The 15,459-nt window shown below is 46.7% G+C and overlaps 2 protein-coding genes across 3 annotated transcripts in view; both read left to right on the top strand.

Annotated features, from left to right (window-relative positions):
- LOC128330118 (uncharacterized) overlaps positions 1 to 1,000 on the top strand; it is a 46,327-nt gene extending 45,327 nt beyond the window's left edge. The window contains exons 8-9 of the mRNA XM_053262442.1: positions 130 to 169; positions 807 to 1,000. Coding sequence (XP_053118417.1) covers positions 130 to 169; positions 807 to 827 — 61 coding nt within the window. The 3' untranslated portion in view covers positions 828 to 1,000. The remainder of the gene's footprint in view (positions 1 to 129; positions 170 to 806) is intronic.
- Positions 1,001 to 4,371: 3,371 nt separating this feature from the next.
- Positions 4,372 to 15,459, top strand: LOC128330120 (pleckstrin homology domain-containing family M member 1-like). 2 transcript variants are annotated; one of them, XM_053262452.1, is made up of 2 exons: positions 4,372 to 4,664; positions 14,987 to 15,459. In XM_053262452.1, exons 1-2 carry the CDS (start codon positions 4,417 to 4,419, stop codon positions 15,015 to 15,017), a joined length of 279 nt encoding a protein of 92 aa, XP_053118427.1. In that variant the 5' UTR covers positions 4,372 to 4,416; the 3' UTR covers positions 15,018 to 15,459. The 2 variants fall into 2 exon arrangements, 1 of the variants encoding a protein (XP_053118427.1); XR_008309965.1 differs by lacking the exon at positions 4,372 to 4,664 and adding an exon at positions 12,211 to 12,312.

The raw sequence follows: 15,459 nt of genomic DNA on the forward strand, positions 1-15,459 counted from the left end.
CCAGAGCTGCATTTCTAGCACCCGAACAGCCTTCGGTTTTTCAGACCTGAGGACCAGATCTGGGAAGGGAAGAGAGCAAGCCTGATTGCCACAAATTGTTCTGAAGTTTTGCTTTTTACTCTTTAACAGATCGACGGCAGAAGGTGGTGCTAGCAGAGTCAAGGAAAGAGTGAGTAACTGCAAAGTCCAAACCTTTGCTGTTTCTTCTTCCCTCTAGTGTTGATCTGCTGCAAGACTGTGATCTTAAGAAGATATCTGTTTTTGCAAAACATTTTTCTGACATGTGTTTAGTTATTAAGGGAAACGGGAGCACACACAGCTCCCAAACCTGGGCAGGACACGTCTCCTGCTCTAATTAGAATTGTATAAACCAGCCCACTATGAGGAATTAAGGTTTTGCAGCAATTTCAGTCTGTAGGAGACCAGGTTTAGTGTGGGAATGCTGCAAGACACCTTGTATGTGTACCTGCAAAAGATATGTGAGAGCCAGAATTGGGCTGTGCTGGCAAACCACAAAGTCAAGTTTGAAGGTTATGGAAAAGCAAGAAATACCAAACGAGCCAGAAGCTCAAAGGACCTAGAACGGCTTGGTAGGCTAGGTAAGATCCACAGTCTCCCTGTTGAAAACAGGTATGTCTTTATGGAAAGTTGCATCCTGATCCTGTCAGTTGTGAAAACCAGCCCACAGTTTCTAGTTTGCCATAGTAATAGCAACAAAGAAATGTTTCCTAGATTCACTGGGGGGGCGGGATCCAATTTACTGAGTGCATTTTAATTTAATTATTTTATCTACTTTATATTTTCAGAATTTCGGGTGCGGGAAGTGAAGCTGGAGGAAGCGCAACTGAAGGGAGAGGAAGCGCAACTGAAGAAGATTGACCTCTGTTCGTTTGTAAATAATCTTATATTATCTGTAGAGCGCTGTAGAAAGTTCTGGTGTTGCTGTTATTATATTATTATTATTATTATTATTATTATTATTATTATTATTAAATACATACCTCCGAAAGACACGCCTCTTCTTCTCCATGGTCTCTGCAGCAAGAGTTCTGCTTATATACAGAACAACATTTGGAAGCTTCGGAGGTTTTGTAGAGCATTCTGGTTCCTGTTCTGAAATGGGGAGACCTGTACACCGGGCGTGCCGGGCGTGCATACTCCTGTCCCTCAGTCACTTTACAATCATAACTTTAGCAGCAGCAGGGACAGATTCGCCGTTGAATACCTGTGTGCTCTGCACATGGGCTACCAGGGGACCCGCCGGATGGGGGCTGAGGGGAGAGGCCTTGCTCACCCACCATCCACTGCCTCTGGTGCAGCCCCCCCACCCGTCACTGGCCTTTGTGACCTCTGCTCTCTGACACTGTTCAGGCTTGCTGGCTTCTCTTTGCCAGCTGTAACACAGTATAATAATGTCACTGCCCAGCACCTGTTATCCCTGAGATGGGCTCATACCAGGGTGGTGACATCATGATACCATGTTATAGCCAGTGAATGAATTTAACCTGGCTGTGACTGTAGTGGTGAGCAGAGGCCAGTGGCAGGTGGGCGGGCTGTGGTGGCAGTGGTGGTGGCCCACCAAAGCATTTAGACATAGAACATCACCAATATTGCTCCACCGCTGAGCAGCCGCTAAAGGAACTTCATTAGAATGTTAATCTTTTTCCTCCCTTAAAAGAGATAACTTGAACTGAAGGCAATATCGAATCTTCCACTCTCATTCAAAATCGATCATAGACTTGGATGGCCAGCTGATCCAACTGAGCTCAGAGGGTAGGATTGTGGAGACCTCCCAACTGGCTGCTAAAAACCAGCCTCCTTGAGTTTCAATCCCTGCCTGACCACCACTGCCACCATCCCCAAACATATTTTTATCATGGTGCCCCTGCTGCCCTTGCTCTTCTCTTCTCCTCCCGCAGTTCTGCCCTGTCCTCCCACCTCCTGCCTTTTCAAAAGGCTGAGGGCAGGGGAAAGGGAGCAGCAGGAAGTATATTGACTGACTTCCTGCTGCTCCAACTTCCCTGCCCTCAGCTTCCGTGCCGGCAGGGGGCGGGAAGATTCAGGGAGGGAGAGGAATGGCTGTGTTGCCACAGCAACCACCAAGTGGGGGGGGGGCATTGCAAAGCCTTCCCTCCTCTTGCAGCTCCCTTTCAGAACCTTACAAGATTCAGATCAGAAGCTTCCCACCCACAAGCTTCCCTTCCCACCCAATGTGATGGCTAGCAGAGGTTTTATGAAGCCAAGCTCAATAATAGCTTAAAGAAGATACAGAATACCAATCATACGTCCCTGGTCCTGCTGAGATCTTGTCCACGGGGGGTCTGTTGCAACCCCAGGCACCCCCTTGGCGTGCAGAGTCGACCATGGCTTCCTCGACCTACACAGAACTCCAAAGTTAGGGTATCTGTGTACCTTTTTGATATCTTTGAACAGCCCTTGGGAAAGGCTATAGGCCCCCTCTCCATCAATGGTATGCATGCAAAGTTTAGGAGAGGAGAGCTGGTCTTGTGGTAGCAAGCATGACTTGTCCCCATAGCTAAGCAAGGTCTGTCCTGGTTGCATCTGAATGGGAGACTTGATGTGTGAGCACGGCAAGATATTCCCCTCAGGGGATGAAGCCGCTCTGGGAAGAGCAGAAGGTTTCAAGTTCCCTCCCTGGCTTCTCCAAGATAGGGCTGAGAGAGATTCCTGCCTGCAACCTTGGAGAAGCCGCTGCCAGTCTGTGAAGACAATACTGAGCTAGATAGACCAATGGTCTGACTCAGTATATGGCAGTTTCCTATGTTCCTAAAGTTGGGCACATCATTCCTTTCGTCTAAGAGGAAAGGAAGGGAGTGACAGGCCTCCTTATCAGCAAGTGTGTGATTGGGTGCCAAGTGCCTCCCAACCCTGGGCACAGCCTGATTTATCTTCCCTGGATGTTTTGGGAAGCACGATCTGTGTGCTGGGCAAAGCCTCTGATCCTTCCTCATTATTTGGAGAAATATCGCCGGGATCTAGCGGTACTACTTGGCCAGATAGAAACATCTAGTCTGCACCTGGTCTGTGCAAGGCAGGGTCGTTCATAGTTCATGCCTTCCAGGAAAAGCCCAAGGAGAAAGGCCTAGAATTAATCTTATGCAGAAAGGTAGAAATATAAGCAATATATCGTGTAGAGGGCAGAAATGGATCATGCCATTAAACTCCTCGCCAATCTTCTGCGGTGCCACAACACCATCCAGGCCTTCGAAAGGCACCATGAGAGGTGGGGCTGGGGCCGTGCTGGCAACCCTCCCTCTGTGTGGGGTCCCTTTACAAAAGGCTTTGTAAGGCTCAGATTGGGAGCTTCCCATCCAAGCTTTGCAACGCCGTTTCCAAAGGTGTTATGTGCTGGGCGCTGCCAATCCTCCCTCCACAGGGGGAGCCTTTGCAAAGTGTCTAGAGAGAGGCACCATGAAGGAAGAGAAGGCTGCTAGCAGCTTTCCCTCCTTAGCAGCGCCCTTCCAGCACCTTGCGAAGGTCCAGTGGGGATACAGCCACCTAACTTGTGAAAGGCTTTGGTATACGGGCTTAAGGAGAGGAGGCTGCTTGGTGGCAGCAGTTTCTCATTGCCCAGCCCCCTTGCCAGTCTTGAAAGGTGGCCAAGGTAATGAGAAAAGGCTGCCAGCCAGGAAACAGTCTCCTCAACCTGTGCCCCTTTAAATGCTGTGGAGGGTGCGAGGCAGTCACAGCTTGCCTCAGGTGAGCAAGAACCTGGGGCTGCTCCTACTTGGCAGGGAGAAAGTCTGGCAAAGAGGCACCTTTTAACGTGCTGATTCTCTTTATTTAGCAGGAGGAGAGTAACTGGTCCTATCCATCCCCAGCACAGTACCTCCAGTGACAGTCGCTGGTGTCTGTCTTAAGTTTCATTCCGATTGTGAGCCCTTTGGGGACAGAGATCCATCTATCTTACTTACTTACTTACTTACTTACTTATTTATTATTTGTGTGTGTAAACTGCCCTCAGCCATTTTTGGAAGGGTGGTATAGGAATTGAATAAATAATAAAGTAATAATAACAATAACAATAACAACAGCAACAATAATGAATATATGCCTGGCTCCTGCAGTGATCTCTTCTAGACCAGTGTACATCTAATTCTTTTCTAAACCCTTTTCAGCATCTTTTTAGTGCCCAGAACAACACAGTATTACCTGCCGGTCTTTGCACAATATTATAGCAATTTTCTTGGAGTTGGATGGTTAATCTTGGCTCAAGCTAATGCAGCCTGTGTTCTTTTGTTTTACTCTAGAGCAGGGATTCTCAACTTGTGGGTGTCCAGATGTAATTGACTTCAACTCCCACAATTCCCAACCAAAGACCACTGGGGCTGGGGATTATGGGAGTTGAAGTCCAATAACATCTGGGGACCCACACGTTGAGAATCCCTGCTCTAAATGATCAAGAAGCAGCTGGTGGCCTCCATCAAGGCCCTGCAGAAACATTATGTAACCTCTGATGCACTCGTAACCAGTGATGATGGGGACGCCAACACCCTCTGCTGTGCTCTAGAGGCTGTATTTGTGCATGGATTGAAGGCCAAGCACATCAAACCAGAGTCTGGAGCAAAAGGAAGAAAATTTGGGGGGCATCTACTCCTTCCCCAACCCCTTTTCTGGACCCTGCTAAAATCTATCACCCACAGGTAAGAGTGGAGGGGTGAACTTACAACTGCCACCCAAACTTGCTGTGTCTTGTTTAGCATCACTGCTGGTAGTGAGTGACTTGGGGTGGCTTCTAGATAAAGAAAATATCAAAGTGCTACAAACTCAAGGGAATATGGCTGATGAGGGGTCTTCTTCTTCTCTTGATAGATCTCTGCAGTATTGTTATTTTGTATTATTATTTTTACATTTATATCCCACTCTTCCTCTAAGGAGCCCAGAGCGGTGTACTACATACTTAAGTTTCTCTTTCACAACAACCCTGTGAAGTAGGTTAGGCTGAGAGAAAAGTGACTGGCCCAGAGTCACCCAGCTAGTATCATGGCTGAATGGGGATTTGAACTCGGGTCTCCCCGGTCCTAGTTCAACACTCTAACCGCTACACCATGCTGGCTCACTATCAGCAAAGTATATCAGCTAAAGTATATCAGCAAGAGTCTCTAATTCACAATAGTTTAATAGCGCAGCAGCAACAACAACAAAGGTCATTTTTCTTAGACATGCATATAGGGGTCAAGAGGATGGTTCTTAAGAATTAAGTTTGAACTTTCGTTATGGCATCCTGGTTTGATATAGATTCCCACTTGTGCCCCATGTAGAATTTGGGCCAGGGTTTTAGCCTCAACAAATGTTAAAGCTGCTGGAATTATTTCTCCTCCTTTCCTTAAAAAACACCTCTTAATGGCCATTGAATAGTTTAGAGCCATTTGTAGAACATGCTTAATATGGGACTTCCAAATCTCCATAGAATGGAAGACTACTCCTAGAAATTTAAAAGCAGGAACCACGTTTTCAAAGCTAAATTGCTGAAATAGAAAAAGTTCAGAGTCCATTTTTTGTATGAAAAGACTATGAGCTTAGTTGTGGTACTGAGAACAAATTCCCAATCTGCGCATATGCTCAGAGGCACCCTGCTCCTTAACCAATGTGTGTGTTCATCCCTTGAGCCACTATTTTGCATCTGACTCCAACTGGGATTTAAACCTTGGGATTTTAAAGACAAAAACAAGTCGATTCGGCAAGCTTGAAGTCTGTCAATCCCTAATTGCTAACCTGCTAACCCCTGCTAACTGGGCAAAGAGGCACCTTTTTAACGTGGTGATTCTCTTTATTTAGCAGGGAGAGAATAACTGGCCCTATCCACTCCCAGTACAGTACTTCCAATGACTGTTAAAAGCTGGTGTCTATCTGATGTTTCTTTTTAGATTGTGAGCTCTTTGGGGACAGGGATCCATATTATTTATTTATTTATTATTTCTCTGTGTAAACTGCCCTGAGCCATTTTTTGAAGGGCAGTATAGAAATCGAATGAATGAATGAATGAATGAAACAGATGATAGCCAGCTGATGCAATTGTCTGTGTCTCATCACCTCATAACCTCCTGGTGTTCTTCCTTCTGCTCTCTGTTAGTCCTTTGAGAGTGCATCACACCCTGCCTTCCCTCAGGCTGGTTGCACCTACAAGCAATACCCAGACCACCTTGCCTTCCACTTCCCTGTGGAGTTGCAGCTTTAACAGGTCTCTCTCTCTTTTCCTACCACTTTTCCTCCTTCAGAAACATAATTTCTGAGCTGGAACACTTGGAATGACTTGTGCAGTGATTTCCTGTCAATTAATTTGCTACTATACCTTAAATCAGCTGAAGTTACTGGACACTTTTAAAGGTGAAGTGTGCCGTCGAGTCAGTGTTGACTCCTGGTGACCACAGAGCCTTGTGGTTGTCTTTGGTAGAATACAGGAAGAGTTTACCATTGCCTCCTCCCACACAGTAAGAGATGATGCCTTTCAGCATCTTCCTATATCTCTGCTGGCCTATATAGGTGTTTCCCATAGTCTGGGAAACCTTCCAGCAGGTCATTTCCCCTTCAACGGTAGCCCCATGGAGAGAGTAATATGACTTTGATGGTACAAGGGCACACATTGCTGTAGTGAGGTCATCCTTGCCCAGCTGAAGAACCAATGGTGGGAAAGCCTGCTTTGCTACAATATTTCCCAGGTCATGAGTAGTCTTCTGTTATTTACATTATACCTGGGTCTTCACACCCTAATATTGATTCATCTCCTAGTAGTGAAAACATCACACAATTTTTTGCCAACAAAATTGCTCTAAACTCTTTCAAAATGGATCACTCGCTCTCTACACACACACACATACATATGTTGGCCAGTTTCAACATTCATATTGACTTAAAAAAAAAAAGTAGACCAACTTGATGATTCTCAGGCTTTATCTCAAACTCCTGATTTCTGGAGATACATGAAGATTTCTGATGTGTATTTTTATTAATGTGCTTACAAATTTGAATGAGTGAAAAGTATTGACCACATGGTGACAACTAACTTAACAGGAAAGCACGTCTCTGCTAACTGGGCAAACACGCACCTTTTAGACTTCCCTCAGGTCGCATAGTACAAGTAATGCAGCCAGGATGTGCGAACAGGTTCGACCTCGAGCTAGTTCGGTTCCATGGTCCAGGGTTGAATCGAACCACCCGCTGTTTCGTCTGACCCTGGACTGAACACACACAGACAGACACCAGAGACTGTTTGGGGATTCGTGAACATTTTTTTTTTTTTAAAAAACTGAAAATAAATAAATAATGTCACTTACCCACTTTGGGGGAGTTGTTGGAGGCGGCGAGAGGGGGTGTCAGTGGATGTTTCCCCAAACTGGCCCATTCAGCTGGCTCTTCGGCCCATTCAGGCCTTCCCCCTTGGTGCGGTGTCCATTTTGGAGACTGCTGCACTGGCGAAATTGGCCTCTGAGAGGCCTGGGTCATGCCAAGCCTCTGAGAGGCCAATTGCACAGGTGTGGGGGCCTCCAAAATGGCCACCACGCTAAAGGGGAAGGCCCGAATGGGCCGAAGAGCCGGCCGAACGGGCCAGTTTAGGCTGCATTTAGGCCAGTGGGGGGAGGACACACGGACACACACACCCCGATGCATCTAACAGCTCCCCTGGAGGGGGTAAGTGATATTCAAAACAATTTTTCAGTTTTTAAAAAATTGTTCACGACCCCCCCCCCAGACAAGAACGAACCCGGGGGGGGTGAGGGGGTGCCGGACTGAACTGGCCCGGTCAGGTTCGAGTCTGGTCCAGACTTGAACCCAACCAGGACAGCCGCTTCCATGCACATCCCTGCAGCAAGAGTGTGCCGATTCATCATCCCAGCATAGTGCCCCTCCCAGTGGCTGTTGTTGGTATCTCTTTTATGTTTCTTTTTAGACAAGGAACCATCTTCTCATTTATTTTGCTATGTAAATCACTTAGCACCTTTTTTGGGCATAAAAAGCAATATGTAAATATTCTAATTAATAAGTTCAAGGTCAAGCATTTCACACATCTTCATATTCACAATGAATCATATAGATTCTTTTTCCCATTTAAATATTTCTTGATTGGCTTGAAAGATAGTAGGCTGTGAGCATTTTGTTTATTTTACATGGATCATTTTGTCATGGCATTGAAAGCAGTTTGGGAGTTATGATCAAAGGACTTAACATTTATACAAAATTGTTTGTAAGAGCTCAATGTGCTTCCAATACCGTATTTCAGTCACCTTTTCAGCAATCCTACAAGGCAAGCCAAGATTGTTATCATTGTATTATGTGGGGTGGGACAGAGTGGGGGCTGAGGGTGAAAATTAGTGGGTTGCTTAAAGCCACCAAGTGAGGCCAAGCTGAGATCTGAAGCAGGGCCTTCCTAGTTCACAGTGGGTGCTCTTTATCACTAGCCCCGGAATGGCTCTCAGGCTCATATACTGGTAGAGAGCATCACAAAGTCAGGTAGCCCAGAATCATTTCTACCAGCACACTCTCCACATTTCACTGGTGAAAAGAGGGAGATGCCCATGGATTGATAGGAGGTATGGCCAAGCAACCTGGAAGGTGTGGTGCATAATGTGCAGAGGCTAGTCACCTAGGAGACTCTGACTACAGGCATGCCGCAAATGGAAAGCAGGCAATAAAGTGCATACAGATTACATCATTCCAGATTAGCAAAGCAGATGAGCCAAATCCATGCCTTCCAATATTTTGCAGATACACTTGTCAGTGCCAATTCTCATACCAAGCATGATTGCCCAAGACCACCGCCACCCCGCACTATTGCACATTGCTGAAGACTGGATTCTGCCTGCTTGTCTGCTGCGCACCGGCTAGTGCCTTAGTGTTGTGCACCCATTGGAATGAATGCAGATGCACTAGAGGCATGTTGCATTTACACATCCACTTAGAGATGTAATTTCTAAAGGCTGTGGGGTGGGAGCTGAATCCTGAAGAATGACAACTCTAGCAGGTTGAGGGAGGGTTGAACAATTCTGTGGGTTGAACAAAGCATCCCCAAGAGCCAAAAAGAGGACCAAAACAGGGACAGTGGTTTAACAGGAACAGATTCCAGAAAATACGGTCTGTCCCTGGGAAACAGGATCCTGTGTGCCAGTATTTCCCAAACGTTTTGAACTTTCCCCTTTCTCAACTTGCTCTACCTTCTGCCGCACCCAGCCCACCAGCATTCATCAGGTGACTGCACAGAGATCCTCACATACAGGAACAGAACAGGACAAGAACACGACTTCCACCTAAAGTCATTACACGGATTATCCCCTATGCAGGGAAGCGTCACAGGACTAAAACAATCATGTAAAGGTAAGTCAAGGCAATGCAGGTGAAAGGACCTCCACGTATATGGTCCTGTGTCAGGGTCATTCAGCCTGCCCAAGGCTCCATCTGCCCCATGGTTCTTTCTCTCCATACTACAACGGTGCCTTCTGTCCACTTGCAGTGCCCTGCAACCCTTCCATGGTTATGTTTTTTCCCCAGGTATCTGATGATGAGAAGTTTGTCAGTTGAGTGTACTGTCTGCAGTGAGCTGGGGGGGGGGAGGTGGCAACACTGGGGGTGGGGTGGGCAGGGGCGGGGAGGAAGGATCTCCTTATCCAGTGTGCTATCTATCTATCTATCTATCTATCTATCTATCTATCTATCTATCTATCTATCTATCTATTTCTCTTAGATGTACCCATTGCTAACCCCATGCGTGGCAGCTCTTGCGATAGTTTGCGAGCGAGGGAGGGAGGGAGAGGAAAGTGACGGCGGCGGGGAACATAAGGCCAACGGATAGGCCAGCGAATGGGCAGGCAGGCGGGTGGGCAGGGAGAGAAAGCAGTGGCGGCGGCAGCGAGGGGTAGAGGAAGAGAAAACAGTGATGGCGGTGGGTGGGGGAGAAAGCAGCTGGCCAGGCAGCCGGAGAGAGGAAACACTGAAGCGGGGGAGAGGAGGGGGGATGGCCAAGGACGAGGGGGAACTAGAGGTGCAGATGCTCTGCATCCAGGCCAGCTAGTTTACTCTTATTGCTGGTAGTTCAGGCAACACATCTGAAGAGCACCGTGTGGCACCTACACACGATAGCCTCCTGAAGAGCATTAGGAGGCGCCCCATGATGCACTCACATGGTGCATTATGGAAGCTCCGGGGGCCTCCCAGCTTCCTAAGCTCCCTGCTCCCTCCCTGCTACCAGCAGAAGCCAGCGATTGCCTGGGCGGCTGATCCGGCTGCCCAGAAACATGGATGGGATCACCTGCGAGGGAGGTAAGTTTTTTATGGCTTCCTCCCCTCATCCCGTCCGAGCCCATTTCCCAATCATGAGAATGAGCTGTGTGTGTTAAGCCATTATCATCATATATAGAGAACCATTTTTGTAAGCAAAGGTGTACGTAAACATGGCAACATTTTAGCCTTCTCTTACCATAGCTTTTGACGTCCCATCTAATGTCAAGTGATTTTTCAGTTGCACTTGCAAGCAACACAATCTTCCTGATACCTGTTTGAGGATATAAATAAAGCACTCATTATTACACAGGGTGAGATGTGGTGAAGAAAAAGCAACCCCCCAGGCTAATTTTCACATATCACTCATTCCTGCATGGGTGTGGTGGTGTGCAGCCATTCAGATGAGATGGAAGCCTGATAGTCATGAAGTTTGAGTAATATAACATTCACCAGAACTATGGAGGTCTTTTGTTTCTGGACTGCCACTAAGGAGGTGGAAAACTTTATCCTGTATCCTTGGCAGCAGTCCAAAATGAGGAAGGTTATTATTCCTACACCAGTCCAATCACAACCAGATTTTCAGGTAGGTGTGTGTGTGTGAGGGGGGGGGAAGGATATTTTTTGTTTGGGTTATTTTTGCAAGACATTTTGTCTTGGATTTCTTGTAAGAAAAAGTGACCCTGTTTAGCATGTGCATCTTTCAGCAGTTCATAGTAGCCTAGGCATTCCAGTGTCTCTCTGGAAAAGGTCATCCTCATATTTGCCACTAGTCTTAATTATGCCTAAGTATCTGCAGAATTTTTGGTATGCCAGTATAATTAGAGGGCTGTTCTGTTCCAAGCTGCTTTGGCCATTGCATCTATAGTGACTGTGAACAAACTTTCTGCTGTGATTCATTAGCACTCTGCAGTACCTTTTACTTTCTGTTCTTTTAGTTGAGGGAGCAAAGCTCCCATATACTGTTTTATCCAGGGAGAAAGAACCTGGGCCACCATCAATCAGGGGCCGTGAGCACATCAGGGGCAAATTACAATGATTTCTTAGTTTGGCAGGGGCTGGTTTTGGCTCTGGCAGAACTTGGCTGTCTTGCTCCTGTTTCAACTGCCTCTGTCTAGTGTGGCAAACTAATGTATCCTCCTCCCTCTTGATGTCAAAGTAAGCACTGGTGTGGTGAATGCACATATACCCCATCATGAGCCAACAGTCATCATAAGACAAAGGCTGGCAGGAATCATTCACTGGTTTATAGACACACCCCCACCCCCACCACCTTCTTCTTCCCCTATTTTGCTAGTGGCTATTTGGGCAGGTGATCCTCTAGGACAAAGTCATGTTTTTTTTAAAAAAGAATGAGAGGAGACAGAGAAAATGACACTTGGAATCCTCGCATAACTCCTGACTGTTGTTCTAAGTCTTTTACAGGGATGGCTCATGTTTTCAGGTTTTGATCAGCAACCATGTCTAGATGGTACAGTGTTCCTTTTAACGGGGATTTCCAGATATTGCTGACTACAAGTCCCATCATTCCTGCTTGGACAGTGGCGCAATTTCAGTGCTTGCCCTAGGTGCCATTTTCCCTAGTTACGCCTCGGAATACCTGTCTTGTCTTTTCCATTCTGGGACACAAAACCTATCACTATGTTTAAGAGCATTTATTTTCTGGCCATGAGGACTGCAAACTTAGGCTGTTGGTGTGCAAGACATTTCTTTAAAATATATATTTCTAAAGAGCCTTGTAGCCTCATGTTTCCTTTTCCCTGTCCCAGTATACTTGCACGGATGCAGCCCACAACCCACATTTGACTAGGGCTGTGACACATTTCCATATTTCCGGGGGTGGCGGGCGGTGGGGGGGGGCGCAATTTCAGTGCTTGCCCCGGGCACCGTTTTCCCTAGTTATGCCTCTGCTTGTAGAACTTGCAGGAGTTCATTCTCCAAATAGTTTGGCCTCAAGTACAAAGATTACTTGTTTCTATTCTAGGTGTTTCCGTCGGACCTAAGGATGGGAGGCAATGGAGAGCCACTATCCTCAATGATGAATGTCTGCTGGTTTTCTTCGTTTTCTAGACTCAGACCACAGTGTGTCTGCAAGCAGTCCATGTTGATGAGATGTTCTGCTCTTTTTTCAGTACCATGAAAAAATAATAATAAAAAAATAAAAAATACAGGAAGCCAGTTGAGCAACTTCATATAATTTCTCATTTGCATAAGCTATTTGGATTTTTTTCTATTTTTCATAGTTTATTCCAATTCTTATGGGAGTATGGTAACTGAAGCCTTGCCTGCTCCATATAGGAAATCTTACTCAGGAGACTTGATGCATTCAGAGTTCACCAAGAAGGGGCGTAGCTAGCCCGCCGGCGGCCCATGTGCGGCCGCGGCAGGTGCCCCGATAGCCCCGCCCCCTGCATCTGATGTCAGACACAGGGGATAGCCACGCCCCACATCTGTTGACAGACGCGGGGTGTGTGGTCTGGCTCCCGAATGGAGCCTTGAGGCTCCGTTCGGGATCAGAAGCTACAGCAGCTTAACTGCTGAAGGGGCAGCGTGGCCCCTTGGGCAGTTAGACGAAGGCTGGTGCTGCGTTCGCAGCGCAGCCCAAGAGCGGTTCTTCCCTGCAGGCAAGAGCCACTTCTGGGCTGCGTTGCGAACACAGCACCAGTCTTAGCTCCTGAAGGGGCCACTGCGTTTGCAAAGGCAGGGAAGAGTCGCTCCTGAACGCAGGAGCGTTCAAAGGCTGGCGAACGCAGCGCCAGCCTTTGTTTAGCTCCTGAAGGGGCCGCTAAACTACCGCCCCCGTGTCTGACGTCAGACGTGGGGGGCGTGTCAGGGCCACGAATGGCGGCTCCTGATTGGGCACGGCCCGGGTTCTTTGAACCCGTTCGCCCAATGATAGTGATACCTGTGGTCAGGCTTGTGATCATGTCTGAACCATAGGGACTCCAACTTGGAGTCCTGTTAGCCTGACTCTGAGTATGCTGTGGGAATCAGGTCAGCGCCTAATCAAGCTAGCTTTGCTGTATTAACAACAGGATGCTCTGTTCTTTGTCAAGCCAGCCCACTAGGCTGGTTGACACTATCTCTTTAGCTGTCTATTGCTTTCACTCCCTAGTGCTAGGCTCCAGTACTCTCGCTAGGGGGAGATGAGCTGATAAACTATTACCAATGTAGATACATTTTAGGGCCCTTACAATGGTCCTGCTGTGAGCTTCAAGGTTCTGTATGATGATGGATCACCTCCTGTGATGGGATTGGTGGATTGCTTGCATGTACCAATCTGTATCAAGTATGCTTTGATGTTTTTCTCTTTACTATGTATAAAAGCTATGGGCAGACTCCCCCCGGGGGTCCGTCTTGTCTTTGGGAGCAATCCCCTAGACGGCCACTTTGTTATTCTGCAGAATTCAATAAAGTTTCTTTGAACTATAAAGCTTTCTCCTTCTTGGTAAAGCGAGAATTGGCAGTCGTCTACCAAGTAAATAATAACCCTTTGGTTAACAATAGCTCCGCCCCTGTCACCAAGCATTGCCCAGAGTATCAAGCATATCTTTTTCATGAGGGTTAGAAACAGGCAGACAGGAAGCTGAAACTTTCAAGTAGCTAAACTCTGTGCTCAGTACTACATTCCGTACTTATTTTTCATGTTAGTACAGATGCAAAAACAGCCTTATTTTTTTCTTCCTTGTGGTAGCCAGCCCTTAACTAAGCAGAGTCCACCTTGGTTGCGTTTGAATGGGAGTCTACATGTGAGCACTGTAAGATATTCCCCTTAGGAATTGCTGATCAACTTTGGCCCTTCTGCAGATGTTAGCCTACAACTTCCGTAATCCTTGGCTATTGGCCACTGTGGCTGGGGATTCTGGGAGTTGTAGTGCAAAAACAGCAGGGGTGTGTGTGTGTGTGTGCTAAATTGAGCAGGCCTGTCCTTAGGGGATGGAGCCACCCTGGGAAGAGCATCTATGTTCCAAGTTCCCTCTGCCAGTTTGTGTAGACATTACTGAGCTAGATAGACCAATGGTCTGACTTGGTATATGGCAGCTTCCTATGTTCCTATAAGTTTCCTGATATATGAAATTGTCTGCTCAGGCAGGTTATAATGCACATAGCCAAGTGGCTCATAACCTACCAAGCTGGAATGAGGTCTTCCAGCTGAAAGTTAGCTGCCTGGCCTTCCTGGTTTTCTTTCATTGCGGTGCCACTCTTAAGGACGGCAGAGAGGTATGCTTGGAACCCACAGCTCCCTGGGTGAAGGTGGTCATCAAGGCCATCCTCAATAAGTAAGTTGTCATACTCTTGCCATTGGCTTCTGCAGAACTTCCTGGTGGTTTGTGCCCTGTGGGGTCAGACTCTGGTTTATCTCTCCCACCCATTCTGTCACTTTCCTCACTTACTGCCTCTGCCTAGCTCGTGAGTCTTAGTAAGTCTGGGTATTTTAACCCTAGTGTTCCATATGCTGTCAAAGACTGCTGCGGATGCACTGAAGAGACATTTTCCATAGAGAAGTCTTACTGTTATGACTGGGAGAAGAACCAGGCCGGATACATTTGGAATGGAACACAATTGAACAGAGACTGCCAGACTCCATTCGGGATCATTTCTCCACGTCTCACCTTTGCCACCTGCTATTTAAAACTCACCCAGACACTTAATGATACTATGCATTTGTAAAACCATTTTGCTTATTTCAGTTTAAGTATTTTTGAGCCTTTCTGAGTGCCTGTTTTCTAACCTCTTCTCCTCCCCTTTTTTCCAGGGCTCAAGCCAATATCGAATCACAGCTATAAGGAGAGCTTCTGCATCCCTCACGTCTTGCTTCACTGAAAGAAGCGGAGCCGTTTCAATCCAGCCTCTTTTAAAAGTCACTTTAAACCAGGAATGCTGGTTCCTTATTTATATTACATAAGAGGGGATGGGTCAGAGAAGGTATGGGGGTACGGCTCAGAGAAACCACATACCCTGAAAGCATGAAGATAACGAGATGGGAAATGAAGGCCTTTTGGAAAGCAGAATGTATTCCTCAATGCAGCTGCAATAGTTGTATTTACACCAAAGCTACTATGCTAAGCCAATTGGCAATAGTGTGAGCCTTTCCGACTGATTATTTATTAATGCTACCATATTTGAAATATTATTTATTACACCTGAACTCTTGTGTGTCTCATATGGGTTTTAAAAATTGTAATATTAAAGTTGGGTGGAATGTTTATTTAATGATTTGCCAAAGAA

The sequence above is a fragment of the Hemicordylus capensis genome, chromosome 6, assembly GCF_027244095.1.
Source record: "Hemicordylus capensis ecotype Gifberg chromosome 6, rHemCap1.1.pri, whole genome shotgun sequence".
Classification (NCBI taxonomy): Eukaryota; Metazoa; Chordata; class Lepidosauria; order Squamata; family Cordylidae; genus Hemicordylus; species Hemicordylus capensis.

Coding starts and splice junctions, on each gene's coding strand:
- LOC128330120 (XM_053262452.1), top strand. CDS start 4,417: ATGATCAAGAAGCAGCTGGTGGCCTCCATCAAGGCCCTGCAGAAACAT. Junction 4,665..14,986: donor CTAAAATCTATCACCCACAG/GTAAGAGTGGAG, acceptor CCTTTTTTCCAG/GGCTCAAGCCAATATCGAAT.